This window comes from Aureobasidium subglaciale (genome assembly GCF_000721755.1).
Source record: "Aureobasidium subglaciale EXF-2481 unplaced genomic scaffold scaffold_17, whole genome shotgun sequence".
Lineage (NCBI taxonomy): Eukaryota > Fungi > Ascomycota > Dothideomycetes > Dothideales > Saccotheciaceae > Aureobasidium > Aureobasidium subglaciale.
This window is the reverse complement of record NW_013566978.1, coordinates 456,713-484,647: the sequence shown is the minus strand read 5'-3', so window position 1 is coordinate 484,647 and position 27,935 is coordinate 456,713. Positions and strand designations below refer to the sequence as shown.

General features: G+C 51.0%; 12 protein-coding genes across 12 annotated transcripts; 7 read left to right on the top strand and 5 right to left on the bottom strand.

The window, feature by feature from the left end:
- Window positions 1-318: 318 nt before the first annotated feature.
- AUEXF2481DRAFT_31430 (uncharacterized protein) lies at window positions 319-4,957 on the top strand (the record flags this gene model as incomplete). The annotated part of the gene is made up of 2 exons (XM_013486327.1): window positions 319-488; window positions 544-4,957. 2 exons carry the CDS (start codon window positions 319-321, stop codon window positions 4,955-4,957), a joined length of 4,584 nt encoding a protein of 1,527 aa, XP_013341781.1.
- Window positions 4,958-6,091: 1,134 nt separating this feature from the next.
- Window positions 6,092-9,798, top strand: AUEXF2481DRAFT_42156 (uncharacterized protein). The gene has a single exon (XM_013486376.1). It carries the CDS (start codon window positions 6,388-6,390, stop codon window positions 9,352-9,354), a length of 2,967 nt encoding a protein of 988 aa, XP_013341830.1. The 5' UTR covers window positions 6,092-6,387; the 3' UTR covers window positions 9,355-9,798.
- Window positions 9,799-9,914: 116 nt separating this feature from the next.
- Window positions 9,915-10,555, bottom strand: AUEXF2481DRAFT_90611 (uncharacterized protein; the record flags this gene model as incomplete). The annotated part of the gene is made up of 2 exons (XM_013486426.1): window positions 9,915-10,121; window positions 10,178-10,555. The coding sequence occupies 2 exons, from the start codon at window positions 10,553-10,555 to the stop codon at window positions 9,915-9,917; spliced, it is 585 nt and encodes a 194-aa protein (XP_013341880.1).
- A 1,578-nt stretch (window positions 10,556-12,133) lies between these two features.
- On the bottom strand, window positions 12,134-12,937 carry AUEXF2481DRAFT_31426 (uncharacterized protein; the record flags this gene model as incomplete). Its single annotated transcript, XM_013486326.1, has 1 exon — window positions 12,134-12,937. One exon carries the CDS (start codon window positions 12,935-12,937, stop codon window positions 12,134-12,136), a length of 804 nt encoding a protein of 267 aa, XP_013341780.1.
- Window positions 12,938-13,803: 866 nt separating this feature from the next.
- Window positions 13,804-14,725, top strand: AUEXF2481DRAFT_47653 (uncharacterized protein; the record flags this gene model as incomplete). Its single annotated transcript, XM_013486394.1, has 3 exons — window positions 13,804-13,908; window positions 13,965-14,419; window positions 14,479-14,725. 3 exons carry the CDS (start codon window positions 13,804-13,806, stop codon window positions 14,723-14,725), a joined length of 807 nt encoding a protein of 268 aa, XP_013341848.1.
- Window positions 14,726-15,109: 384 nt separating this feature from the next.
- On the top strand, window positions 15,110-16,256 carry AUEXF2481DRAFT_67727 (uncharacterized protein; the record flags this gene model as incomplete). Its single annotated transcript, XM_013486415.1, has 2 exons — window positions 15,110-15,169; window positions 15,249-16,256. 2 exons carry the CDS (start codon window positions 15,110-15,112, stop codon window positions 16,254-16,256), a joined length of 1,068 nt encoding a protein of 355 aa, XP_013341869.1.
- A 395-nt stretch (window positions 16,257-16,651) lies between these two features.
- AUEXF2481DRAFT_67555 (uncharacterized protein) lies at window positions 16,652-17,674 on the bottom strand (the record flags this gene model as incomplete). The annotated part of the gene is made up of 3 exons (XM_013486399.1): window positions 16,652-16,887; window positions 16,944-17,576; window positions 17,638-17,674. Coding segments are annotated over 3 exons (906 nt in total), but the record flags the coding sequence as incomplete, so codon positions are not given.
- A 577-nt stretch (window positions 17,675-18,251) lies between these two features.
- Window positions 18,252-19,106, top strand: AUEXF2481DRAFT_6920 (uncharacterized protein; the record flags this gene model as incomplete). Its single annotated transcript, XM_013486282.1, has 2 exons — window positions 18,252-18,364; window positions 18,419-19,106. The coding sequence occupies 2 exons, from the start codon at window positions 18,252-18,254 to the stop codon at window positions 19,104-19,106; spliced, it is 801 nt and encodes a 266-aa protein (XP_013341736.1).
- Window positions 19,107-19,347: 241 nt separating this feature from the next.
- On the bottom strand, window positions 19,348-21,033 carry AUEXF2481DRAFT_6919 (uncharacterized protein; the record flags this gene model as incomplete). The annotated part of the gene is made up of 1 exon (XM_013486281.1): window positions 19,348-21,033. The coding sequence occupies one exon, from the start codon at window positions 21,031-21,033 to the stop codon at window positions 19,348-19,350; it is 1,686 nt and encodes a 561-aa protein (XP_013341735.1).
- A 1,038-nt stretch (window positions 21,034-22,071) lies between these two features.
- Window positions 22,072-24,410, bottom strand: AUEXF2481DRAFT_42147 (uncharacterized protein). Its single transcript, XM_013486375.1, has 2 exons — window positions 23,653-24,410; window positions 22,072-23,599 (listed from the first exon to the last, which is right to left on the bottom strand). The coding sequence occupies exons 1-2, from the start codon at window positions 24,149-24,151 to the stop codon at window positions 22,260-22,262; spliced, it is 1,839 nt and encodes a 612-aa protein (XP_013341829.1). The 5' UTR covers window positions 24,152-24,410; the 3' UTR covers window positions 22,072-22,259.
- A 78-nt stretch (window positions 24,411-24,488) lies between these two features.
- AUEXF2481DRAFT_42145 (uncharacterized protein) lies at window positions 24,489-24,984 on the top strand. Its single transcript, XM_013486374.1, has 2 exons — window positions 24,489-24,700; window positions 24,770-24,984. Exons 1-2 carry the CDS (start codon window positions 24,585-24,587, stop codon window positions 24,969-24,971), a joined length of 318 nt encoding a protein of 105 aa, XP_013341828.1. The 5' UTR covers window positions 24,489-24,584; the 3' UTR covers window positions 24,972-24,984.
- Window positions 24,985-25,961: 977 nt separating this feature from the next.
- Window positions 25,962-27,838, top strand: AUEXF2481DRAFT_67544 (uncharacterized protein; the record flags this gene model as incomplete). Its single annotated transcript, XM_013486398.1, has 4 exons — window positions 25,962-26,159; window positions 26,214-26,574; window positions 26,628-27,066; window positions 27,118-27,838. 4 exons carry the CDS (start codon window positions 25,962-25,964, stop codon window positions 27,836-27,838), a joined length of 1,719 nt encoding a protein of 572 aa, XP_013341852.1.
- Between the last annotated feature and the right edge of the window lie 97 nt (window positions 27,839-27,935).

Here is a 27,935-nt window from a genome sequence, read left to right as displayed (position 1 = left end):
AATAATGAACTCAAACCGTAACGCGCCTTCCTACAAGCTACTACTCCGACTCTACGTACCTGCTGTACATGTCTGAATCAGTGCGACGAAGGCAAAGTGACTAACAGCAGCTTTCTGTGCTGAAACGTATCCCGCTGGTCGTCCTCGCCTCGGAGTGAAGAAGGACAATCTTTTGAACGGGCTCGGACCACTCAACGCGTCTCTCCACAAGAAAGTCGCGTGCGCGTCACTCAATCAGATACCGTCACTCTTTCCACTTCGACATCTCTATACAACCTCACGACCAATTTCGATTTATCCTTCCAAACATCTATCGCCATGCGTCCTCCAAAGATGCGCATCACGGCTCGCGTGCTTAAACCTCCGGACTTACATCCCGAGCCACCCACGTCGTTCATTATCCCCGTCGATCAGGATGCCACTTTTGCGAGCGTATGGGAGCTCATTCAGCAACGCTACAGCGAGAACTATCGCGCCGGTCGCAGGAAGTGAGTTGGGTCCCACACATGATTCGTCCGCACCCCGACTGACTTTCCTTATCAGTGACTGCTATTTCAAGAAGCTCCAGGACAGCAGCGGCGCCGACATAGACATGCGAGATATTGTCGTCGACATCTTCGGAGCAATCGCAGACCCTTTCCAGCGCATAGTTCAGATCCAGCAGCTCCGTCTTGATAGAGATGACACAGTCCCATTCGACTCGCACTTACACCCCCCCATCTCAGCCTTTGCAGCGGAAGAGAACGAAGAGACCAAAAGAAAACGTCTTGAACTTAGTCGCTATGGAGCCACTCTCGACAACCTCGATCCGGACCATCCGGTCGAATCTGGCGAAGGCCCTGTTGAGAAGCGCATAGACCATGACGGCTTTGCTATCCCAGCAAGAATCAACCGGCCATCCACTGCCCACTTCCCGCCCAGCAGCCAGACCATTCCAAGCTCGCAACCACTTTCGCAGAATTCATACGAGGACCACCTTGTCCGCTCTCCCGAACTCGGCTCGCCTCACGAAGAATGTACAACCCGTCCACATCTTGAGACTCCCCCCAAAGCAGCGAATACGGCGTCCCAATACACCACTCTCGATGCCGTTCCCAGCGCTCAGAAGCCGCCCAACATGATTGCAGCTCACAATCAGACTACCGTTGCCGTATCTGCAGACAGAGACACTGCGCATGATCTCGCCGATCCTATATCGGAGGATTCACAACCCCGGCTCAGTAGTTCCATCATTCGGACCCCAGCTGGCTCATCAAAGTCCAAAAAGAGAAAAAGTCTGGACAGCAGCGAGCCTCTTGGAACCAGCACACAAAATCTTTCCAATCTCTGGTCAGAGGAAGAGAAGGACATATTGATGCAAGGAATTGCCAAGGGTCTCAGTCATACGGAGATCAAACAACAAAGCTTTCCGACCAGAAGTGTGGACAGTGTCAGGAAGAAGGCAGCTGCATTGAACAAGACCACTCAATCGGCTCTCAAAAAACGAAGAGTCAGCCGAGCCGCTGCCTGGACGGACGACGAGGACGCACACTTCGTCCACGCTATCCGCAACAACCAAACATGGAAAACACTCCGCGATCATCGCTTTCGACATCGATCCGACGACTCGGTCAAGTTTCACTACGCCGAAGTTCGCCAGCGACTGCAGGCTGAAGATGAGGCAGCATCTACACACGCTCGTGTTCAGAGCCAGTCAAAAAACGGACAATACTCGACCGGACCCGATGAAAAGTTCACTCAGACAGAGGACGACTTCCTTATAGCCTGTCGCCTTGAGAATGTCGAAATGAAGCGTGCTGCCAAAGAATTCTTCCCCCTTCGCCCACTTGGACAAGTTACCAGTAGAGCTGGCAGTCTGCTCAACAACGCAAAGAGAGAAGCAGCCAAAGCAAACCCTGTGGAACCCGGAATATCGCCCTCCGTCGAGTTCCTGTTCGAGCACAATCTCGAAGCTCGCGACAGAATTGAAGTGCAGCGGGAGAAAGCTAGGAACTTCAAGAAGAGATCAGACCATAACAGGGCAAGAGAGTTTGAGGAGAAGATGCATCAACAGTCAAAGCTCAGCAATGACAGGCAGAGGACAGAGGAGCGACGAGAACGAGAAGACCAACAGAGAAAGTCGCTTGAAGCTCTGGACAAAGCCAAGAAGCAAGACGAGCAAGTCAAACGACGCCGCCTCAACGACGATATCAAGCGTACTAGCGACTATAACCAGCAGATGGCTGCCTGGGAGCAACAAGCTGCAATCAATAAACAAGCCGGGCGACCAAGCCCATCGCGCCCCAATCGTCCGCTGGGTAGCAGTATTGGAACCGAAGTCTTGACTACAGCTCATACTCCCCGCACTTCCAGTAGCAAGACCACTCCCAAGGATACAAACTCTGGATCAAGCAGTACACCGGCCACAGAACATAGTACGAAGAGGAGAAGATCTTCCAACGTTGAAGTACAAGTGATCATTACCTCGTCCAAGAAGCAGAAGACTGATACTCCACTGGGAGTGACTCCTCAAACCAAGTTTGGCAATGCAAGAGCAGCTAGTGCTTCGAAGGTTCCGGTCATCTCGACACCCAAAAGGACTGCACCTATGGCGCCGCGATCTGCTATGGCCAAGCTTGGTAGCATACGGGCTCGACCTAGCGCACGTGGTCAAAAGGTTGATCTACTGTCGGTAGCTGTCGACGAAGAAGTAACCCCTGCAATTGCTTCTGTTCCTGCCACACAACCTGTGAGGCCGGGTTCTGCAAGACAGGTTGTTCAGCACGATGTGATCCGCAATGCATCCTCACCAGACTTGCCCACAGCTAAGAGCTTACGGCAGTCAAAATTGCCTTTCAAAAAGAATGGTCAGCTGGCGACAAAGTCTTCTTCCACAAAGCCAACACCTATTCCTCCAAGACCACGCAATAGTAAATCCATCGATGACAGTGTGTTCATCTCCTCCGATGAAGAATCGTCATATGATGACAATGAAATTACCGATGAAGAGCTCAATGCAATTGTCGAACGCTCCGAGGCCATGTATAGCAGCAGTCCTAACAAAGATCCCCAGAACAAAGATGACCAAGGCAGTGTGCACAACCCGCAAAACTTGCTTTCCCCTCGTGCAAGTGCTATGAGAAGCAGCCCGCCCGTCGCCCAAGTGTCGACCCAGAAGACCAACATCCTTCACGGCAGCGCAGCTCTCAAGGTTGCAGCAAGAGCTGAGGTGCTTCGTCCATCGTCAGCACCTCGTACCATCACAATCCCTGAAGCGCTCCCCAAATTGAGTGGCCAGCCCACAAGCAATACTATTGTCGTTGCAGATCCGGACACTCCAGTCCTATCTCAAGAGGAGGAGATGCCTGGACTTGAGATAAGCACAGCAGAAGATGGTATTATGCTAGAAGAGGACCAGATCGAGCACGCCACGCACTCCACTCCTGTGTTTCCAAGTTCGAGCCCGGAAGTTGGCGCTGAGGACGAAGCGAGCATGACCTCGCTAAAGCCAGACGCCGATCTTGACTTGTCACCTGCCAAAGAAGTCCCTGGGTCATCAGCGATGGAAGAGTCCGGGGAGGCAATACCTTCCAACCCAATTCCTGGCGAGTCACGCAAAGACATCTCTAAGGACAGGAAAATCCAAGACAAACGAATGGATCCAGACACGGATGACGTCGAGGAGATGGAACCTTGGAGGAGCGACTCCCGAGATCCTCCGCTAGACAAGGCTTCGAGCAGCAAGAAGTCTGATGGAAAGATGCCATTTCCAAAGCGCCGCCAAAGCTCATTCGGCCCGTTCAAGGTGCCGACAGTCCCACGCACAACCCATCTGAATGCTTCTGTTCAGCCAAGGACCAACCCTCGACCAGATATCGGGAAGCCTGCTGCTACGCTAGAGGAGAAGAGTGTTGCTACACAAGCAATGGACGTTCTTCTTAGCCCCTCGAATTCTAAGAAGACGCCTGCGAAGGTGTTCATGTCATCGATTCCTGTACAAAAGAAGGATTACGACAGTGGACCATTTACCTTACCTTCGGCATATCCCTCTGAACAGTCACCACATGCTGATACTGGCAACAAAAAGGCGCGTAGAAGTCGCCGGTCGAAGAACAAGGGAAGTCGTATCCTCGGAGATGCAGATCTCTTCAAGCCACCACCATCAACTGCGCCTCCATACACGCATGCTGGCCCGTACCTAAGGCAGACCCCTGCGAAGAAGGTCAATGGCAGCAGCGTTCTGGAAGATGGGCAAACTTCGAAGCCACCTTCAAGCTCTTCTAAAGAAGACCCCGCAAAACAGTCAGCTCAGCAGTCGGAGACTAGAAGGCGCTCTCTAGGTCTAGAAGAGTCTTTGAAGAATATGATGGAAAAAGGTCAAGCACTCGGAGCTCTATCTCAACCCACGCCCATCTCTGACAAGCCGACCAAAGGCAATAGACTGACATCGACTCAGCCTCTCTTCGCAGCCGATTCGAGTGACAGGATCAGTGATGTAGTCTCCAGCCACTCAGCTAGTATCTCGAATGCAGGCCGCACCATCAACCCGCACGCATTTGATTGGGACAATGCGCAGGATACACGTGAACTCATACGTCAGGCAGATCAGCGGTTGCATGACGCCGCGAACATGGCGCCTGAAGATTTCTGGCAGCCGGAGAATCTGGTCAAAATGAACGAAGAGCAGGTCTTGAGCCATATGATTGAGCAAGGTGTCCAACGTTCAATGGGCAGGATCCAAGCTGCCAAGTTCGCCTCCACACAGCCAGTTCAGGGCTCGATCACCAACACTGGCGCAGCACCCAGACCAGCAACACAACCGATCATGCAAGTTGACGATGATAGCTCGTCGAGCGAAGAGGAAGACGACAGTGACGAGGAGGATCCCGTACAGAGCATGGAAAATCTGGCTAGAAAGGCCGATGCTATTAGCAGACTCAATGAGGCCAGGAGAGTCGCCGCGCTGCCTAACTGGTGATGAAGCATGTAGATAATAGTAGTTGAGAGCGATGCGGAAGCCCTGTGTAGTAGTAAATAGTAGATAATGCATAACACTGATCAGGGGCATCACAGAGAAGCGCTAAACCATAGATCCTTCTCAAATTTGTATGTGTTCCGAATGACATTTGCTTGCATACACAAAAGTCTAGCCTCTTGCCCATTGGCAAAGGTCAGAGCAGAGCAACAACAAGCTGCAACAAGGCACAGTAGTGAGTACTATCTTGTATCGACAGATCTGACGCGGGGAGTCGCTGGGAAAGACTAGTCTCGATATAGTCGCTTTAGATACAGATATGTTCGTACCTTAAGACAGCTTCAAACATGGCAGGACTTCGCACACACGGGGAGGTCCGACAGTTCCAGGTTCAGCAATGGCTTTGTGTCTCGTTGTGGTTGATCCATGTTGGAGCACAAGTGACCAACGACAGCCCCAAATTTGTCGGAGGCCGTCAAACGCTCAGCCGCAGACCGTGCTCAGCAAGCCCCCGAAACCCAAATATTGGTCTCCCCACGCCTCGTTTGCGGAAATGTTGCTTGTCCACCCAAGTTTCGTAAGCTCTGGTGTTCGGAGGACAAGACCAACACGGCAAAGTCCACTGTAAGGAGTGAGGTTGCACATGCAACTCCGGTCCTCTGGCTAGATAGGGCGTCCCGATAATCCATATGCGTTGATCAAAATTCTCGAAAAATCTGCCATGTGTATGCACAGCTGACGAAGGTTCCGCTAGCTGCATGTCTTCATGCGCCGCCCGACCTCAAACACATGTAAGATTCTAGTGCACCATTCGCACACTGGCTTCCTTACTGTTGACTTTCGCAATAAGCACTACATGTCTTACTTCGCGGTCAACATATAGAAGTCACAGCTGCCCTCCCACAGATAATTGTAATCCTCGCGAAAGACACGAAGGAAGCACCAGAGCATGGATCAAAATTCACGAATGGAAATACTCCGAGTCGATCAGCGGAGTGGGGAGCCCTGTGCAACAACGCTCCCAAGAGTCTATTTTCGGGAGCAACAGCGGGGAGATCGGCCTCGGCCATCCTCTCAGCTTACTCTGCGTGTACTTCCAACACTCTGTTTTTCACCTCTGCGGACTCGCCCAAGGTCTAACAACCTAGTTGGTACTTGATTGCTCTGGGTGCCGGGTTGTTGCAGGATGTGGGAGCCTCGTGGATGTATTGGCGGGACAGCATTCCATTTTCCCACCCGTGTGTCCCATTATCTTGCCATACCCCCGAGTGTCACCTTATCTTCAGGCCTTGTCGCGACTCCGTCCTCTTTATGTCTCATTTTCGGAAACATAACACCAGCAGGACTTGACGACAGAAGCTTGGACTCGCCTGGGTGAGTGTCACTTTTCCAGTATACTTCTTTCCCATCAGGTCCCTCCTGTTAGCCTTACTATGGAGCATAGATTAGACTCTCGCTTCTCAAGTCAGATCGATAGTGAGTGTAGACGGAGTATTTCAATCTTTTCCAGGCGAGGGACAGAGCCCCCCAGACCGAAGACCTCGTCAATCTACGAAGCTATGGTTAACCCGACTTCGAGGATGAACAAAACAGTCTCTCCGAGCAGCCCGAAGAAAGCTTCTTGGATTAGCAAGCTGAGATTCCCCTCGAGAGAACAAGAAGGCACAGTCCTGCATGCAGTACCGCCGCGTGTAGCCACATACTCTATGTCGGCTTTGGATATTGCTATGGCCGTTTCTCCAAACGAAGAGGTTCTACACGCTATCGGAAAAAGGAACTCGACCAGCATGAGCCCTTCTGCCACCACTCTCAACAACCGCATCACAGCATCTGGCAATCATCTCTATGGAATCTTCGATAGCAGAATTGGAGTCTGGCGAGATGGAGTTGCACAATGGGACGACAGGAAACCTCAACAAAACCTAGGAGCGCCGCTCGAAAGAACAGCTGACATATCCCGTCCGCGAAAGCTAGATAAAACTCTTCGACCACAGCTTTCCGTGAGAATTCCCGGCAGCAAACTGCGTCAGGTGCTAGGCGAAGAAGCACCTATTACCCCGGAGCCTTCTAAGCCTGCTCGTGCACCAACGACCAGTATTTCACGACGATCGGTGTCGCCACAGAGTTTGAATATAAATCAACGCTCAATTCATCCAGCTTTCCGCACGACAGATTCTCTAGAAGAAAGTCAGGGCAGCGAAGCCAGATCCCTATCAAGCCGCGAAAATAGCAGATCCTCAGTCTCGAGCAACACCGTCTTCCACGACGAGATCTTCGACGTCATCTCGTGCTACAGCAAAAACTCGTCCATGACAAGTTTGGGAGCAGACTCGCCAGATGACGTTGTGCAGAACTCGCACTGGAACTTTCTAGACGTACCCAAGCGGTCTGCGAGCGCCGCCTTCTCTATCACAGATCCTGTGAAAGCAGGAATATTTGACGATGTTATAGAGGATGGACAGGCTGCGCGCACTGCCTGTCTGTCTCAACATCTTCAGGTTCCTGGTCCAACTCACAGAAAGCAACTGGAGGAAAAAGCATCAAATTATCGCTCACCGAGTCCCACCTTGAGCGAGGCCGTTCACGATCTACAAATGCATCTCAGCACGATCACCGAGAGGCTTTCGCCCACAACCGCTGACGAGGGTGTCGTCTATGAGACATCGAATCACGACCTCGTTCTGAATAGTGTATCTCGAGCGCCAACGCTGCCTAGAAAGTCACGTAAACGAGAGTGGCTCCAGACTAAAAGACCCAGTCTTGCTATAGCTATACCCGAGGCGGCAGAAGGTCTAGTGCGTCACCAGTCCGTACCCTCTCGCAATCAATTGTCAAAGGATCAGCAAGACGATGTTCGCAGGGTTTCGAGCGTGCGCTGCTCTGCTTTGAACGACGCCGAATCAACATGGTTGTCTTGGGACGTATCCACTGTCAAGAAGCTCCCTGCCCTAGCATTCGAGCAAGAGACAGTGTATCATCAAATTTTGGCTTCTGCGTTGTCTTTTGAAGATCTAAAGTCCTTGTCGATGCTCACGAAAAATACAAGAAGGTACTATGAGGACAACAAATTACGCCTCCTCAAGTCCGTATTGTTCAATGTGTCACCGCCGGCATGGGAATTGAGAGAGCTTTCGCCTTTTCCTTTTGGCAACTTCATGGCAACAGACTTCTTCGAACACACTGAAATCACGCCTTCGGCTTACATGTCATGCGTGTATCACGATCAGCGCATCATGCAAGAGTTGAAAGCAATGCTAGCGACGAAGTGTCAGTCGTTCCTACGTCCAGAGACTGTGTCCTCTCTTACCACGCAAGGCTGTGCAAGGGTTGATAACGCGATATATCGTATTTGGTCCTTCTGCAAGATGTTTGGTTGCGACAGAGAACGTGAGCATGATCTTAGAGGTCAGATCGACTGGCTGAAAGGCGGGGTTTTGGCGCATCAGAAGGGCTGTGCTGCTACTTTGAGCTTCAGCCCGGAGATCGAGATGGAGGGCATCTTGTTGAATGCGCCAGACCATTTCGCTGCTGGCAATATGTCTGGTCTTTCTGCGGAGCAACTCTATGACATGTTGGAGATCTGGGAATGCCTTTACTCATTGATGCAGCACTACGAAGGAGAGACAACCAAAGCACAAAACTGTGGCATCTTTCGTCACACTGGCGGGCAAATTGCAGATCCTTTGGCACAGGGCCGTGTTATCGAGGAATGGATTGCATACATCCTATCACTCGGACCCTCTGTTGTGCTGGAGCTTGCGAGATTCCAAGATGCCTGTGCTGGTTTTGGCTTTGCGCATCTAAACGAATGGACTGACTGGACACCACCACAATCTGGCATGACCCGTCGCAGATTCTTTCGAGAGCCTGTCTCCCAGCTTTACGAAGAACGACTACTTGCTTCCACAGCTAGCGTGCATATCAAAGATGCAACCAAAGCATTGCTTCGCAAGCGTCAGAATGCGGAGATCAACTTGGCTTACCGTCAGATGTCTCTGAGGAACGCGAACCAAGTACAGTCGTCGTGTCTGCTGAGTCGACGTGATAGTGCAGTCGCTCCGGAGGTGCTCAAGAGGCCGACTCCAAAGAGGCACTCAACACCCACCTCTCCTAGGTCTCCTTCCACCAGCACTCGAAGCGCTGAAAGAGTGCAGTCTCCAACATGGTCACCAAGGAAGGTGAGCCCGATCATCGAGCATAGAGTTGACACGTTCAACAGATTGAGTATGCTGAGCTTCGAGGGAATGACCGAGGATACAAGTGGCATGGCTATAGGCAAGATCATGGAAATTGGGTTTTCGAATGCGCAAGCAAAGGAAGCATTGCGTGTCACAGATATGGGCAGCGGTCTAAGGGTGGACCGCGCAGTAGACTGGCTGTTCAGGAAGAATTGGTTCTAGTTTTGCATTATGAGAGTATCGCGGAGGCCGTTGAATAGACATTACCCCAAATCGAATGAAGAACACCGTCACATGCAAGACAGTGCTCGGTAGACCCCACTTCGCCTTCGTGTTCTGAAACGATCCTCTCAAAATACCACCAATCAATCTGAGAAGCGTCCTTCTTGGTGACGAGCATGGAGATCGCGCTTCCGAGGCCAAGCAGATATGCGAAAAAAAAGCTTTACATCCTCACAACATTCCTATAGAACTCAGTGACCACGACCGCATATTTCTGGTTGCACAGTGGCACTGTCAAGTCGATACAAAACGACAACGTACGGGAATGTGAGCAAATGCTCGATGGCGCGTGTATGAATGACAATCTCTCAATCTGTTGAAATCCTGTATGTACCACATCTTACGGTTAGCGATAGAGCATGATGAAAAATGCATCAATTTACCTGTACAGACAAAGGAACAAGATCGCAAAAGAGTAGTAGTGCTTGATTTGGGGCCTGATTTGGCTCTTGTGCTATGATGTGTCTTCAAGTAGAATTCCTCTTAACGAAATCTACCAGTCATTCCAAGTCAGATGGATCAGTGGCTCGCCATTGATCGTAGATGTCTCTGATCTTGAGACAGTTCTCCAAACTTTCAAGTGATTCGGCGGATATGCCGCGATCACCGTTGTCTACAGGACTTTCCTCCAGGAGATAAGCCTTGTCAACAATTGACACGATGGATTGAACACACTCGGTAGATGAAGCAACTGCATACCCATAAGTCTGTGATTCAGGAGCCGGATTTGTTGGATGAGATCTTCAACAGGAATGCCATCGACCAGACCTTTGACGGGCTTTGGCCAGCCCTTCTCGATTCGCTTCCGGAACCCATTCAGAAGATATTCGTCTCTTTGTAGTGCCTTTCTCTCTTTGCGGGCGCGCTTGCCTTCGGCGTTAGACTCTCCATCTGCGCGTCGCGCGAAATGAGGCCATGGTCGACGCGCAAGGGTTTCAGAGACGCACATCAATAGCGATTTGAGATGGTTGACATACTCACGCTCTACTGGAGTATGTCGGAGAGCGTTCTGCGGCACAATTCTGCTCTCTTCCCCTTGCGAGTCTTCTTCGTGTGTGGGTTGTTGATAAGATACTCTTGTCTTTTGATTGTTGCTTCCAACCTTGAACGCCAAACATTGTCCAGCTGAAGAAGCGCCCATTCGTAGAACTGGGTGCGGGTCTCTTTGTCTTTGTACTTTCTCTCCTTACACATCGTCCCCTAGTCGTAGATGCCAGTGCGAAAAGAATGCTCTTTGAGTAGAGCCGATGATTTCGACGTACCAGATGGCTTATCTTCAAGCTGTTGTGCTGTCTTCAGCAGGCCTTCCTCGTGAGAGAAGGAGTAAGGTAGGATTTATAGTCTGCTAAGCCTGGGGTAGTGAAATGAGCGGCTGCCCATTTGAGATGTTCGATCTTGAATTTCTGGTTTTCTTCAGGGTCGGCTTTGTGAGATTCAAAGAAGCGCGCCTCTCTTGCAATGCGAGACTTTTCTTTGGCGCTTTCTGACAGCTTCTGGCCATTTGAGTTTCTTGGACCTCTTCTTAGCCTGTCTCGAATTCTTCGACTTCTTGGACGTTGTTCTGGGCTTCCCCACTCTCATAGCAGTGTCGAGCTCGGCGAGGGAAACGCCGCTGTAGGGAGGTTCGTCATCATATGACATGTCGCCATCAATGTCCTCGTAGAACCCGCGGGGAGGAGATGGGTCAGGATATGGGGAGTCACAGAAGCCGAAGCCAACATCGCTGTCAATTCCAGAGGGAGCACCATAGCCACTGGCAGCTATACCAGCGAGGAAGTCGGCCCTGTCAGACACGACCGACGATGTTAGCGATTTCAGGGGATAATATGGAGTTTGACGGTAATCGAGAAGAGAAGAAGTCTCCCAGGATGAGAACAAGGGCTGATTCGAGTTTGGCGCCGATGTTGCGTTTGGTTCAAACAATGCACGGATTTCTTGTTGTGAAGTGCGGCGCGAAAGCTACCTAGGCCAAACAACCGAATTTCCGGATCGTCTCAACAGTGCACACCCCCTCCAGAGATCGGAAGGTACTGAAAAGACCGGCCGGTGTTAAAGGTTGCTCCTCAGTAGATACATCGCTGGATACCAAGCAGGCGGGTTGTGCCTCGTACTCACGACAAACCTCCACTAGACATGACATATGAACCGCACGCTGACCTAAATGGCAATCGCACGCAAGGAGTAAGATGTAGCCTCGGTGACTTGGACATGGGGAAGATATCTGTATCACGCTCTCTAGCAAATAAAATACTTCCATTAAGCATGTGATTGATGCACTGATATTTACTGATCATGACTTGCTCCATACGGCGACGAAAGCAATGTTCGTTCCTTTCGAAGCAAAGTGTGCATGTGACCGATACTGTACGAGGAGAAGATCTCTTTCTCCATGAATCTCTCGTGTCGTCCTGTTGTTTCATGATCTGTGGCATCATCATTAGTAGGGTGTTGCAGAAAGGAAAGAAGATGCCCACAATATACAGGGCTGGCAACTCTGTTGTAGCCATACGCTTGATCAGCTGTGGCTGGTGGTTCCCTCTCAGCATCGTCAGACATAGACTTAGAAACCCCGTCCTCCTGGCTGTATGCTTTTCGCGAACATCTCCGACTGCTGTCGTGGTCTCTCTTGCGTTCCCTTGGGTCTTGTCGGGGCCATGAGGTGGTAACAACTCTTTTCGTGGATCGATGGACCTTTTTCCTGTCATGCCATAGAGCTGACCTATGTGGTCTTGCTGGACTGCTTTCCCTTCCTGAAATGATTGCCAGGCTTCTTCTTGTCTCGACCAGATCCAAGGTCAACTCTAGCGTACTCGGGGAGCGTGCTTGGATCTTCCTCGCGTTCCAGATGGCTCAGCTGTTGTTGCATGCACCTGTCGACACCAAGGATATGGATGTAGTGTCTGTAGGCCACGGCGCTGAGGGTCTCTACTGCCCACTCGAGATGCTTGAGCTTCTTTTCCTCCGAGTCACCGTACTCAGCGCGCGCCTCTCTGGAGATGCGAGCGAGATTATCTCTTGCTTCTTGTGCGAGGGGAACAAAGGCTTTTCTCATGTCTCTGTCGAGGTGGCGATTGGTGATAGGAAGAACAAGATCTCCGCTTTGCTTGAGTCTCTTCTTCTCGGCGCGCTCGTCGGCTTTCTTGGTTCTCTCTTCTAGTTTCAACGCGTCGTGTGCCTCACGAGCGCTCGACGAGCCAGGATTGCCTTGGAAGGGGTTTTGGCCAGCGAATGGACGGTATGCATATGACATGGTGTTGTTGAATCCATTGTTATATCCATTGCTGTATCCATTGCTGTGTACATTGTTGTGTCCATTGCTGAATCCGTTGTTGTGTCCATTGATGAATCCGTTGTTGTGTCCATTGATGAATCCGTTGTTGAATCCATTAGAAGAATGGCGAGGAGGATATGGCTCAGGATTTCTGTCGTTGATGGGTTGGAAACCACTGCTACCACCATTCCCCCGGTTAACACCATAGCCATCTGTGGAGTAACCAGGGCGAAAGTTGCCTCTGTGTGACATGATTAATAGCGACCAGAGTGCGACAGAAGATAAGTAGGGTAGGTGCTGGTGATTGTGAGATGAAGAGGATGTTCTAGAAGGGCTGCGCGCTCGCGTTGATGTTGCGTCTGGTCCAGGCGATGAAGAGGTTTGTTCTTGTGTTGATGCGCAGAGCAACAGTCTCACCGATATTCGATGTCAGAAGTGGCCGAAAACTGTGAGAGTGCACAAAACTGTTCAGAGATGAATGACGCTTTTGAGATATTTCCGACGCCGAGAGTTAGCAAACGCAAAGACTGCACAAATCATTGGGTATGGATGTAGCGAGCATACTGATGCAGAATGGAAGCTGTGATTGCTGTCACTTGGTACTTCGAGATCGCATCACTTGTTCTGCAGGAGCCTTCCAGATCGGACAAACCCATTTGGTTGTCACCGACCGCATGATAACAGCAATCTATACCGACTACATAACAAATCAAGGGGCTCTCTTTCTCAATGCCCCTCTCTGCAGATTTGCGATGCTGTCCGTAGCGAGATTACATGAGGACAGTTGTTGACGACGCGACCAGAGTCCAATAGTGGTGACTATCCGACTGACAAGTACTGTTTCGCGATATTGTCGAGGAGAATGTGTTACGAAGGGCCAGGCTAATCACCTATCTTAATGGTATAAGCAGTGTATGGGACAAGAGCAAGTCGCAAGCAAAAGGCATATGATGAAATGGCCAGTGCGCAACAGCCCCCCTCTTTGCGCCCCTCGCTGTCCAAAGACCCTGATCGAGGTCGTAAAGCTGAGGGATCGCTGTACCCCTGAATCGCAGCAAAAAGCAGCGCTTTTGTTGCTCACCACTCTTTGTACATCTCTTGCAATCCACTCAGACACAATGGCAGCCGTAGCAGCATCAGTAATTCCGGCGCTTGACCAGCGCCCGGTCAAGAACACCATCTGCCTCTTCGATGTTGACGGCACTCTTACCCCTGCCCGCAGAGTGTGTATCGACGCAGAAGAAGATTGACGCAGATCAGAGGGCTAATGAATGTATAGACGGTCTCGCCCGAGATGCTCGCCCTCCTCTCGCAACTTCGTCACAAGGTCGCGATTGGCTTCGTTGGCGGTAGCGATCTCGTCAAGCAGCAGGAACAGCTCGGCACTGCTTCAGTCCCTGTCACCAGCCTCTTCGACTTCTGCTTCGCCGAGAACGGTCTGACCGCATACCGCATGGGTGTCCCACTCGCATCATCCTCCTTCATCAAGTGGATCGGCGAGGAGTCGTACCAGAAGCTTGTCAAGTTCATCCTCCACTACATCGCCGACCTCGAGATCCCCAAGAAGCGCGGTACCTTCATCGAGTTCCGCAATGGCATGATCAACGTCAGCCCCATCGGCCGTAACGCCAGCATTGAGGAGCGCAACGAGTACGAGAAGCACGACCTTGAGCACGGCATTCGCAAGAAGTTTGTCGAGGAAATCAAGGCTGCCTTCCCCGACCTTGGTTTGACGTGAGCCCTCTCCCGAAACATGCTTGTTAGACGAGACTGAAAGCTGACAATATACGCAGATACTCGATCGGTGGACAGATCTCATTCGACGTTTTCCCCAGAGGCTGGGACAAGACATACTGCTTGCAGCACGTCGAGGCCGAGAAGCAGCACGGTACCGACTACACCACCATCCACTTCTTCGGCGACAAGACATACCAGGGCGGCAACGACTACGAGATCTACGAGGACTCTCGCACTATTGGTCACACTGTCAAGACTCCCGAGGACACTGCTGCCGAGCTCAAGAAGCTGTTTGACCTTTAAAAGCTACCATGCATTATTCGAAGAGCTCGATTATGATGGTGCAAGAGGCACAGTCTTGGTTATACAATATGGAGTAGGCAAAGGTATACCACAAAACATACAGGGAGCATGGAGTATTTCGGAATACGGGAAGAGCGTATTGGGTCATAAAAATACCTCTACAAATTTCATCACGAATTGCAAAGTCGATTGACATTCTATCGCGCCAAATTGCTTGTCTATCTGCGGAGGTGTCCTGATGCATGAGATAATGCGGGGATAAGTAGTCTATATCCGAGCGTTGCATTGCGCCAAGGCCGAGAGTCCATGAATTTCCGGCAGTCCAAGAACTTCTCGATAGCAAAAAACACTATCGCCGTGCATTACACACATACAACCGCGAAGATGCCCTCGACACATAACGTAGACAAGCCGTGGGATACGGAAGATATCGACAAATGGCAGGTGAGTTTGCGCCGCGCTGACTCGTTCGGTGTCTCCTCTCACAGGAAAACCCAAAGCTGATTTGATTTGTCCCATGCAGATAGACGAGTTTAAACCCGAAGACAACCTCGGCGGAACATTCAGTGAGGAGAGTTCCTTCTCCGTTCTCTTCCCCAAATACCGCGAAACATACCTCAAGGCATCATGGCCGCTGATCACCCGATCGCTGGAAAAGATGGGAGTCGCCTGTACGCTGGACTTGGTGGAGGGTAGCATGACTGTGAAGACGACACGAAAGACATACGACCCGGCTGCTGTTCTGAAAGCGCGCGATCTCATCAAACTACTGGCACGTAGTGTACCGGCACCCCAAGCAGTCAAGATCCTGCAAGACGACATGGCTTGCGACGTCATCAAGATCAGAGGAATGGTGCGCAACAAGGAGCGCTTCGTAAAGCGAAGACAACGTATCCTCGGACCCAACGGCAGCACCCTCAAGGCCCTCGAACTCCTCACATCCTGCTACATCCTGGTCCAAGGTAACACGGTCTCCGCAATGGGCGGCTACAAAGGCCTGAAGGAACTCCGTCGTATCATCATGGACTGCATGAACAACATCCACCCAATCTACCACATCAAAGAACTCATGATCAAGCGCGAATTGGCAAAAGATCCGGAACTCGTAAACGAAAACTGGGACCGCTTCCTCCCTCACTTCAAGAAGCGCAACTTGAGCAAGAGACGTGTGCCTCACGTCGTCACAGACAAGACGAAGAAAACCTACACACCTTTCCCTCCCGCCCAGGAAAAGAGCAAGGTCGATTTGCAAATCGAGAGTGGAGAGTACTTCTTGTCCAAGCAAGCAAAGGAGAGACAAGAGAAGCAGAGAAGAGAGGACGCCATGCGCGAGAAGATGGAGGGAAAGAAGCTGGCCAGACAACAAGATTACGTTGCTCCCGACGAGCCTGGCGAGGAAAAGAAGGAGAAGAAGGAGAAGAAGGAAAAGAAGAAGAGAAAGCACAGCGACGAGGATGGCGAGGAGGTGTCGGAGAAGAAGAAGAAAAAGTCAAAGAAGGTCAAGGAGGAGGTGGCCGAGGACAGCGAGTGATTTCGTTCTTCCTGAGGACCATCTCTTCTTATACCATGTTGCTCATGTTCTGTTTTCCATCTGCACGGCATTGGATTGCTACTTCTTTTCTGGCATCGTTCTAGGGGTTTGCTGCGTTCAGCGTTGAGACTTTGTGTCTTCGAAAATCGTATTCTGATTATCTTTTGAGAAACTACAAATTGATCTATCCGTGTATCGATCTCCACCAGCGGCATGTGATTGAACATGTTCAATTCGACTCATACGACATCATGCGTGCATCGCAGTCATGAAATGCTTATAGTTCAGCAGCGCTCGTACATCGTTCCAGCACTATGTGTGCTTTTTGACCTGATTTTGACCAGTGTCTTGCTTTCTCAGTCCTGCTGCATCCATTCAAACAAGTCATCAACCATTTAGATGGTTCTCGAGTTCTCGATCTTGGTAACAAGGATATCAGTGGCGCCAATGGCAGTCAGCTCGTCCATGGCGTTGGAAATCTTCTTGCGCTCAACCATGGCCGAAACAGCGACCCAGCCATCCTCTTCCAGGCTGTTGACGGTAGGTGCTCTCTTGCCGGGTGTGATCTTGGCGGCTTGGTCGAGGTTGCTACGCTCGACGTTGTATGTGCAAAGGACGTATTTTTGGGCAGCTGTTTGTCATTGTTAGCCTTCCGGGATCTAGCTTAAGTCGGATTGCGATACGTACTGATGACACCGCGGATTCTAGTTGCGATCAAGTTGACGAGATCGGGGTTGGAGGGCTTCTTTGAGCGGATGAGGATGGCGGTGGTCTCGAGAACAGTTGAGATGGCCTTGAGGCCTGCTGCGCGCATAGTCTCGCCGGACTCGACAAGATCGACAATGCCGTCTGCGACACCCAGTGCGCAAGCAGCCTCAACACTGCCACCGACATACTTGATGTGGGTGCTCAGCTTCTCTCCTGCCTTCTTACCCTCGAGCTCTCTGAAGTAGACTTCTGCGAGGTTTGTGAAACTGGTAACGATGTTCTTGCCAATCAGGGACTTGGGATCCTCGTTCTCGCCCTTTTCCGGAACCTGGATCTGCAGCTTGCAGCGACCAAAGTCAAGGTCGAGGACCTCCTCAACACCGGTGGACTCGGTTGGGGGTTCGGTAACCTCGTACTCGGCGACCTGATCGCGACCAGTGATACCGAGGTCGACACGGCCCTCAGAGACGAAGGTGGGAATATCAGCGGCGGGCAGGAAGACGAGGGCGATGGGGAAGTTCTTGACGAGAGCAATGTCGAGACGCGAGTGTCTGTGGAACTGAATGTCCGAACCGTGGAGAAGCTCGATACATGCTTGGTGAAGACGGCCCTCTGGGAGAAAGCGTTAGGATGATTTGCGACGAGTATGGAGTGGTCATGAGGGGCCAATTACTCTTGGGCACGGCAAACAAGAGACGGTCGGTGAGGCTGAGAAAGTCGCGTCAGGATGGCGTTGAAAGCAGAAGCAGAGTCGAATTGACATACTGGTTGACGAGATCCATGGCGAACGAGAGACTGTGCTATTGAGATAGGTAGAGGTCACAAAGGATTGTATGATTATGAGGGAAGGCGCAATTGAGGGCTTCTCGGTATTATGACTGATGGAAAACGGAAACTGCGTACACACGTGGGGCAGTCGATGCTTTACACTCGATCTTTTGTTTGCTGTCGCTGTAACGCAGACTTTCTCTTATTTCTGTTGAGAGTGGATAATTAGGTTCACAAGTACTATGACTGGCTCTACAATATCTCGGCGGCCGCATATGAAATGTGATTGAATGGTTAATCGCAATGGCATGCAAACAGTCAACCAAATTTTAGCCATGTTTTGCATCTGCGATGACGGATGGCGGGATGCGGCGGTCGGAGGTCTTGGCATTGCCGGTGGACTGAGGCCGCCAACGACAGCGTCACTCCAAGCTCCGGAGGTGAACGAAGCATACAGCTAGCTCGACAAAGACATCTGCGAAACATCACCTTCTTCTCCAACTCAACACATCAACAATCATGGCATCTTCAGTGACAGTCGCTATTCCCAACGGCCAACCTGGCTACTCTTTCTCGCATGCGCCCCAAGTCACAGTCAACTCAGGCCCACGCCAACATGCTGGTTTCTACCCGTACGCCTGCTATTCATCATGCGCCATCTAGATCTCTCCTAACCCATGTCGCAGATACACCGACAACGGTGGTAGTACTCTAGGTATCTCGGGTGCCGACTTCACCATCATGGCTGGTGACACCCGCCACACCTCCGGCTACAACATCAACACCCGTTACGCCCCCAAGCTCTTCCGCATCGGCGGCGAAGGTCCCGAGAAGCAGGGCGCCCGCATCGTTCTCTCAGTTGTCGGTTTCGCCGCTGATGGCCACGCCCTTGCCGAGCAACTCGACACCATCGTCAAGATGTACCACTACCGCCACAACAAGCCCATGACCGTCTCTGCCTGCGCCCAGCGCCTCTCTCACATCCTCTACAACAAGCGTTTCTTCCCTTACTACGTTCACGCCATTCTCGGTGGAATCGATGAGGAAGGAAAGGGTGCCCTCTACTCATACGACCCTGTAGGCAGTTACGAAAGAGAGCAGTGCCGCGCCGCCGGTGCTGCCTCAAGTTTGATCATGCCTTTCCTCGACAACCAGGTCAACTTCAGAAACCAGTACATCCCCGGTTCTGGCGAGGGTCACGCTCTGCAACCTCGTGTTCCTGAGCCTCTGCCTCAAAAGGATGTCGAGGAGATTGTCATGGATGCCTTCACCAGTGCCGTCGAGAGACACATTGAGGTCGGTGACGGCCTGCAGATGATGATCATTACAAAGAACGGTATCGAAGAGAGATATACCCCTCTGAAGCAAGATTAGATGGATCTTTCTGTTTCATGCTGTTTTACATGTGTTCACGACGAAGGATTATCTCCTGCCCTTCAGTGTAGATGGGAAAGAAGATGGTTGTATTTTAATCATATCAGGCACGACTTTTGATGCATGGCGCGCGGCGTTGGCTTACAACAAGCAAGGGTAAATGGAGAAAACAAAACACCATCCCACCAATACGAGATCTTGTGCTCTCATCGTGAATTCGAGTTCAACATCCCAAGATTGACTACAGCTTACTTGACCAGCAATCGTAGACCTCTTCAATATCCCTTTCGAATGCGGACAACGTTACTTTGCGATCCACGCTTCCTTTCGCCGTTCTCGTCATCCTCTTCTCAAAACCAACTATGATCATCAATTCTCTTTGTAGTCTTGCAGATTCATGATGCTTTTCATTCTCTGCTTCCACCGTGGGCCAGATGTCATTCACAAAGTCCTCTTCCTGTTCGGCAGTGCTGATCGGTGCGGATGGCTCAACTAACAAGAATGGCCTGCTACGGTATTGGCCACCCACAAGTACGGCTACTACTGCCGGATGCGCTGAGATGGCTTCTTCAATAGCACCGGCGTACATCTTGACTTCACCGCTAAGAAGCACCAAGTCATCTTTTCGACATCTGTATCTCCAGAGCCCAGGCTTGCTGGGATGCGGTGAGAATAGATCCTTCGTCCTAAACTCTGTAATATTGTCCTTGCCGTTCAAGTCGAAATGTGCTGCCAGATGTAATGGCGTGCTGTCGATGCATCGGAAGAAGTTTGTGTATGCTTCAGATTGAGGTGTACGTTTTATGACAAGCTCATAGAGATCTGCGTCTGTGTGCTGGAATTCAGGAGCCATGAATGGATGGAACATGAAGTAGCCTTGATCTGCAGGATCAGGCGAGGCTCCTGTCAGCCAGAGACCTCCTTCTGTGCTACCGAGTGCTGATGAGACTGTGCCGTTGAACTCGGTGGCTACGATACGATTTGCCCAGGCGGCCAGTGGTGCTCCTCCAAACACAATCTTCTTGAGATCCTTTAGTGCTTTTCGACATGTGGCATCTGCGATGAGTTCTTCCAAGAGGGAGGGTGGAAATGATGCCGCGCTGACTGGCGCATTTCGTAGCACCCCGAGTACAGTCTTCTTGTCTGGTCGGACTCCAGCAGGTCCCAGGATGATGATTGTGCTGAGGTATACAGGCGAAAGCAGACTGGCAGTCATGCCAGAAGTGTGAAACACAGGCAGTGCACAGTAAATACTTTGACCTGCTATCTGTGTTGCAACACTACCTGGAAGAGTGTGTAATCTATCCACAGACGCTAGCATATCGTGAGTCCAAATGACGGGCTTTGGCATTCCTGTGGTTCCGGATGTGTGCACTATCATGACAGGATCCGAGTGTGCTTTTGAGTATGGTTTCAGATACTCGTAGCGTTTAGGTCTGTACGAGTACCCAGGTCCAGTCAGAAAGCTAACCAGAGATTCTGCGCTGATGTACTTGGCACTCTTGAATTTGGCCTGCAATGACTGAGCTAACTCGTTCATCTCAGAGGCACATACCACAGCAGTGCATTCCAACGACTCCAGAAGGAATAAATGGGCATCTGGCGATGCGAGATGAGAAGCCAACAGCACTTGTCTGCCGGTTTTTGCTGCTGCTACTACCACCATAGTGTATCCAAGATCTCTGGGTCCAAAGTATGCAAAGGTCGGAAATGTACCATCGGCTTTACCAAGTACCTCGTCCAGCCACCATGCGAGTGAGTCGATTGCTTGGGCAAACTCGGCGTATGTGACATTCCCGAACCCTCTTGATAAGTCTGCATCATCTTTTGGTATCGACGCGTAGACACGATCAGGTGCAGTCGTGGCAATGTCATCAATCAGGGTTGGTAGAAGCCTTGTGCCAAAGGCAGGGGTCTCTCGCGTCATGTTTGGCAGGATGTTGGCTTGCTTTGACGTAGATTGAGGGACTCGTGGCAGTCTAGTTGCTGGTAGTTGAGATAGGGTACTCATATGGGCGTTGTGGGCTTTTGTATGATAGTGGAGCAAACGGTTACAGAAGGAAGGAAGAAGTACGGTGATCGAGGAAGGCGCGACCAGCCTTCGTATATAGCACCTTACCTCCACGGGCAGCGACACGACTCACCACATACAAGAGACGAGCTGAGAGTAATCATCCGACAGCACCATCGTAAACTCTGCTCGTCCTACGTACGAAAGCACGCCCCGTCTCGGGACAACTAAGCGTTCTCCTACCAGCCAGCGCATCGCAATAATGCTACGGTGCCGTCCGTCAGTTTTTCGTACGAGAGAGCCATGATGAGCCGACCAGCAATTTAAACGGTTGCAGGATGAAGGCTCTAATCGGCGCCTTATACAGGGCAAGGGTGTGTTGTCGCGGGATGTTTCTTGTTGAGGCTTAGGGCCTTGGCCAAATGCGCGCCATCGCGGAAGTTGCTAGCAAACGTATCAGGTCTTCCTTGTAGCGGCTCTCCACTTTCATACATGATCTGTGCTATGTAACAAGCTCCATGTGTTCTATAGCGGTCTCGGTGACATTCTTTTCCTGGGAGAATGCACGCGGAACCCGAAACCGAAGCATCCGCTCCTTCGCGCCATGAATCCTTCTCACGCCCACGATCTCATCAATGCAAGCATCGAGAAAAGTACTGCGAGAGAAGGTTGAACAAGAGGCCGACTACTTGCGTTGCCTCATCGGCCATGGAGTTGCCTCTTTCCCCCCATCAAGACACATTCCGCGAGGACTGCACTACAGAGTTCATGCGAAACCCCGCTGGACAGTTCCATGTAAAGTCCAATGCAGGGTCCGTTGTTCACCGTCAATCCTATGCTCTAATCTATCCGTCTTTAGGTCTCATCGTGTCATCAAGGCCTGACACGAAACGGAGATAGGTCGCTGGCGAATTTTACCTTGCGCATGCTCAGCCTCAGGAAAAACAGTACCGGTATAGACACTTTTGCTAATCGCATCATCATCTGATGTGTAGGTTATATGCAGCACGTTCGACTTTGAAACCTCGATCTTTTAGGACGACATTTTCACTCGATTGAAGCTGTGTAAAGCAGCATGACTTTGTAGTAATTGTCACCGCAACAGCACAAATCGCTTCTACCTGCAAGGCAATTCGAAGACTTCAGAAGTTGTAGTCTTCGTAGAGCACTTCTTGGCCACTCAGCCACTCCAATATGATCCTTCTCTGACTTGCGCCTGTGCAAACATACCATCTTCCGACTGCAGGTATCAGCCCCTCCAGATCACTTTTATCAATACGACGGCGCTCGATCCGCACTCCTATGTCATTTAGCTTACCCAACGCTGAATGAGGCTCTTCAGAGTCTGTGGTAATGCCAGTCACAAACATAGTAACACTAGGAGCCAGGCCCGGCGTGCTTTCGATCATGTCGACAGCAAGTCCGATATCAGCTGCCCGTACTGTCCAGAGAAGTCGAAGAGACTCCGATTTGAGTTGTTGCAGACAAGGCATCAATGGAGTGATGCCTACGCCCGCCGCGACGAACGCGACATCCTTCTGCACACCAGTCTGCTCAACTGCAAATGAACCCCCGAACCCTTTGATCTTCAACTCTAGATCGGAGGATTTCAGCCCATGCTCGAAGAGAAAGTCGGTCACGATACCGACTTTGCGTATTGTTATCTCGAACTCGTCGTCGGCGAGCCTCTTCGTGGGACGAGGCGGCAGACCAGGAGGTGACGACACGGTAAAGGTACGAACAAAATCGTCGTTGATCGATCGAGGGTCATCGTCTCTCATATGACTGTAACCAAGATCCAGGTGTTCCGATGCATCGATAGTGACATACTGGCCTGCTGTATAGGTGGCTGCATTGGACAAGCCGAACCGGAAGCGCGAGATGGTCGGTGTGAGCGGTGTCTGAGAAAGCAGTTTCGCAGTGACCATGTTATGGCTCTGTTCTTCTGCCCTTGTGCTTGCTTTTTCACTTGCCAGATACCTTACAACTGGATTGTAAGGAGAAAACTCGCCAGTGTTGCCACGAAATGGAAGCACCGCTGCTACCAGACGAGCTTCGTGGACTGTCACCCGGACGGCCAGATTCGAGCGAGGCATAATCTCTGCCGCTTCTTTTCCGAACAGGATTTCTGTTGTTCCTGTGACGAAAAGGCTGTCGCCAGTCTCGAAATCTGGAAAGCAGAAGCCAGCCTTTGGCTCGAGGACCATGTTTCCTAGGCTTTGGTATAATCGGTTACCAGAGTATTCGGGGTACACAAATTGCGTGCAAGAGTCTTCTCCAGGTATGCAACGTATAAAGCCTGGAGCGCCGCCTCTATGGTTGGTGTCCATACTGGTTCCACTACTCGTGCTAAGAAACATGAGGTCTACTTTGTGGATGAGATCGACGGCTCTTTGGTTCAGAGATGTAGAGCTCGAGACGAGCTCAGGATTGGTGTCCGCTGGTGATATTTCACGTCTGTTGAGATACTTCGGGCAGTTGCCTTGCTCTGTGTCAGCTTGTGATTTTCGGCGTCAGCTAGACTTTTGAACGCACCCAGACTTTCATCAACATGCGCGACGAGTTGCAGCACGCCCTGCTGTGAGCTGTTTTCCGAGCCTTTCTCGTCGTTAGTACCACCGAGAGTGCCAGCGACCATCCTTCCAGCGAGCTTCACCCTCTTCCTCGTTTCCAGGTCAATAGCTAGCCCACTGAGCAGTCTGCCTTCACCCTCTTCTTTGACGATCTCACCCTTGGCGTCTCGGCCTACCAATATCTCTACCACAGGATCTAGCTTCACTGCTACAGACGTATTGATGCCAATCATGTTATTCCCCAACGGTCGGGAGAAACCTGTGCGACCTCCCCAAACGGTTGTCCAAGGCCGGTTTCCAGCATCTAAGGTGCCAAATGCGAGTAGCGGAGCTCTTTGAAGCATATTGGATGCTTGAGGTGATAACATCGGGATAGTGGGGTTGTCCATCTCTGGCACGCCCAGCCTTGCCTGCACCGACTTCTCCCCTTCGTGGAAGTCTTGAGCTTGATAGAAAGTCATGACGGTGAGTATCGCGCTTAGGCAGGCAGGCGATTCAGGGGTTTAGTAGATGTCCAGGACGAGTGATCCTGTCTTGTTAAAGGGCGTGAACATATTATGAGTTCTGCCTACGTGATTCTAGCGAGCAGGCAACACAGGCCGAGGGAGGAAGGTGCTGACTGACCCCGCATTGCACCATCTCACCAATCCTTCGCCATTGAATCTCCAGTATTGATTGTGCTGTGACAACCATAATCTGACTGATTTGGGACGCCTGTTGTACGGCGTCTTTGTTGGTTGTCGAAAGGATATCGCGATATCATCTGATGGCATTGATCACAGAACTTGCATAACTTTGTGCATTGACGTCATCTACGGTCTTCCATCACACAGGGTGCTCCCCTCAGCGACTAACTGGAGGCCACCAGGGGCATAGCAGGTGCACAACGACAGTATGTACAAATCTAAGCATGTCGGTACATTCAGAAGACTTCCAGGAACGCCTATTGTGTTCAGATTGGAGATCGTACTTTGCGTTCGATCTGTATCGTTGATGGACGCAAATTCTGTCTACTGGGAATGAGTTTGGCTACCAACACTATGGTCCCGAGGTCAGACATCCAGGATTGCTGCACTTACTACACATTCTGTGCTTGGAAGCAGCATCAGAAGACAATCACCACCAGAACTCAGTCAAGGAAGAGCATGCTATGGTTTGGATCTGTCCAGAGACCGCTTCCTTGTTCTCGAACTTCTGGCAAGCTCAATGCTCTTGAAAATGTTCGGTGTTAGCCTCCTCCTATTTCCACAAGCCCGATTGCCCGGGTATCTTGATCTTTGACGTCGAATCTCATGGGAACCTTGCGGACTGTCACGCTTTGTAACAAGCGATGGATCATGCTGGACTCAATAATCAGCTACACATGTGATTCGAGGCTGGTTGTGTCCCGGATAGACAGTTTCCGAATTGAAATGCCCCGGCGTGGCTGGCCGTATATGGCATCTGATCGACACGCTGCAGTATCGATTTCAGCAAGTCGCCTCCAGCTTCCTTCTCCTGGTAGGGTTCGGCCGAACAGAACAGACATCAGGGAGCGAAGGATTTTGATCAATTCATATCCATAAATCATGGCAGCAGGTGATGCTGATCTCGACGAGGCACTGTAGAGCACACTGCCGAGAGAACCGACATTATTGAGACAGTAAAGACGCCACCGACGGCAAGCAATGGTTTGCCGCGAAGACTGACGCCTTGTCAACTACCAAGCAATGCCTACCGCACTTGCTAACGAATAGGAAAAGCGCGGGAAGCAGTTTGTGGCTTTCGGGCTGCATACAGCGTTGCCGCCGAAACCGAGGGTATCTTTTGCCAAGTTATCAATAATCCTCATCTTGTTCCGCAGGCTACGGCAACTTCGAACAGCAAACTTCACCCCCAGAGGAGGACTAGTATCGTGTGGGTCGTTGCTGTCTCCATGTCGCGCTCTCCGCCGGGAGACGTAGGTGGAGCCCCGGGGGTTCGGCACCTGGCTAAATCGGTGTTTGTGGCCTTTGAGAATTTACCCAGGCTCCTCGGAGCATGGAAGACGTACTGTACTGTCGGCCTCAGCCATTGCGCGGCGTGGTTACCATACCCATGTCGAAACACATGGTGTTGACTGTCAATCGCTTTCAGGCAAAATGCAAAAACGGTTCTGGTCACCCTTGAGACAGCATTCCTGATCGACCTTGACCGATCAGCCCCACTGTTGTCATGTATTAAAGAACTGACACTCCACTCCCCGTGGAGACGATTAACAAACCCATACCTCCTCCACAAGTCTTGCTCATCATGGTAGCAGCAGGAACAGGTGCACCTCTTGTCTCGGCCGCGAGGGCTCGGCTCTCTGGTCCCATGGGCATCAAAGGCATTATTGCATCTGGCAAGACCACTGGCATTGCGTTCTTCGCCTCACTTGGCGGTTTTGTATATGGCTACAACCAAGGCATGTTTGCTCAGGTTTTGACCATGAATTCTTTCATTAGGGCGGTAAGTGTTCTTGGTGTATAAGCATACTCCCAATCTGTACCTAACGTGTCACAGACAAATGGCTACGCTGATGGTACTGGTCTTGCACAAGGTCTGCTGACATCAATCCTCGAACTCGGTGCCTGGGTCGGCACGCTCATCAACGGTTATCTGGCTGACGCTGTTGGCCGACGTTGGTGTGCACTGATTGCCTGCGTTGTATTCACGATTGGTGTCATCGTCCAAGCCTGCACGGAAAACAAAGACTACGTACTCGGAGGTCGCTTTGTTACTGGTCTCGGTGTTGGATCTCTATCAATGGTTGTTCCGTTGTACAACGCTGAGTTGTCTCCTCCGGAGATTAGAGGTAGTCTGGTAGCCGTACAACAGCTTGCTATCACGTTCGGTATCATGATCTCTTTCTGGATCGGCTATGGTGAGTTTCTCATAAAGCTGGTAAGCAGAGGTCTGATGTTGACTTGGATCCAGGAACAAACTTCATCGGAGGCACCGGGGACAGTCAGTCATCTGCAGCTTGGCTTATCCCTATTTGTATCCAAATTCTCCCAGCCCTCGTCTTGGGAGCTGGCATGACGATGTTTATGCCCGAATCGCCTCGCCATCTGATGAATCAAGGTCGTGAAGAGGAGGCACTTGCAACATTGGCTCGTCTACGCAGCAAGAGCACCGAAGACCTGGGTGTGCGTGTTGAATACCTCGAGATCAAAGCCCTTCGTGACTTCGAGGTCGAGACCGCCCGCAGAAAGTATCCCAACTATCAAGACGGCAGCAGGAAGAGCAACTTCCTCATTGGCTTCTATGACTATGCATCATTGGTCACCAATCCATCATTGCGAAGACGAACCATGGCTGCTTGCCTTACCATGACATTTCAGCAGTGGAACGGCATCAACGCCATCAACTACTAGTAAGGCTTGTGTCTAATGCGTTGTCACAGTCCTCGCTGACCATCACACAGTGCACCCTTCATTTTCCAGAATTTCGGATTCAAAGGCAACACCCTATCACTATTGGCTACCGGAGTTGTCGGTGTCCTTGAATTCCTTCTGACCATTCCTGCCGTCCTCTACGTTGACAAGTTTGGCCGCAAGTCAATATTGCTTGCTGGTGCGATTGGTATGGCTACATGCCACTTTATCGTCGCCGGTCTGGTGGGATCTTACCAAAATGACTGGCAGAACCACGTCGCGGCTGGATGGGTGTGCATCGCTCTGGTCTGGCTGTTTGTCGGAAATTTCGCGTACAGCTGGGGTCCTGTGTCTTGGATTGTCGTGTCCGAAGTATTCCCTCTCAGCATGCGTGCAAAGGGTGTCTCGCTCGGCGGTAGCGCTAATTGGCTGAATAACTTCGCGGTCGGGATCTCAACCTCGCCTTTCATCAGTACCTCCCAGTTCGGAGCGTTCATCTTCTTCGGCTGCATGACTGTCCTCGCTGCCTTGTGGGTTTACTTTGTTCTCCCTGAAACTAAAGGCCTTACTCTGGAGGAGATGGATGAGTTGTTCGGTGACGCTGGCTTCGCCGAGGCCGACATGGCGCTGAAGCAGCAGATTGAAAAAGACATCGGTCTCACAGCTCTGTTGTATGGTGAAGATGAGCCTATGATGACAGAGAAGACCGATGCTAAGACCAAGGGCGAGGAGAGGGAGTTCAAGGAGGACACAAAGAGTATCAGCTTGTAAGACTTGCATCGAATAAAGCGACAAGTAACAGGCGTTATCGTTGGATTTCATCAACCACTTCGACAATTTTCAGTGGTTAAGAAAGCAACTGTGTACA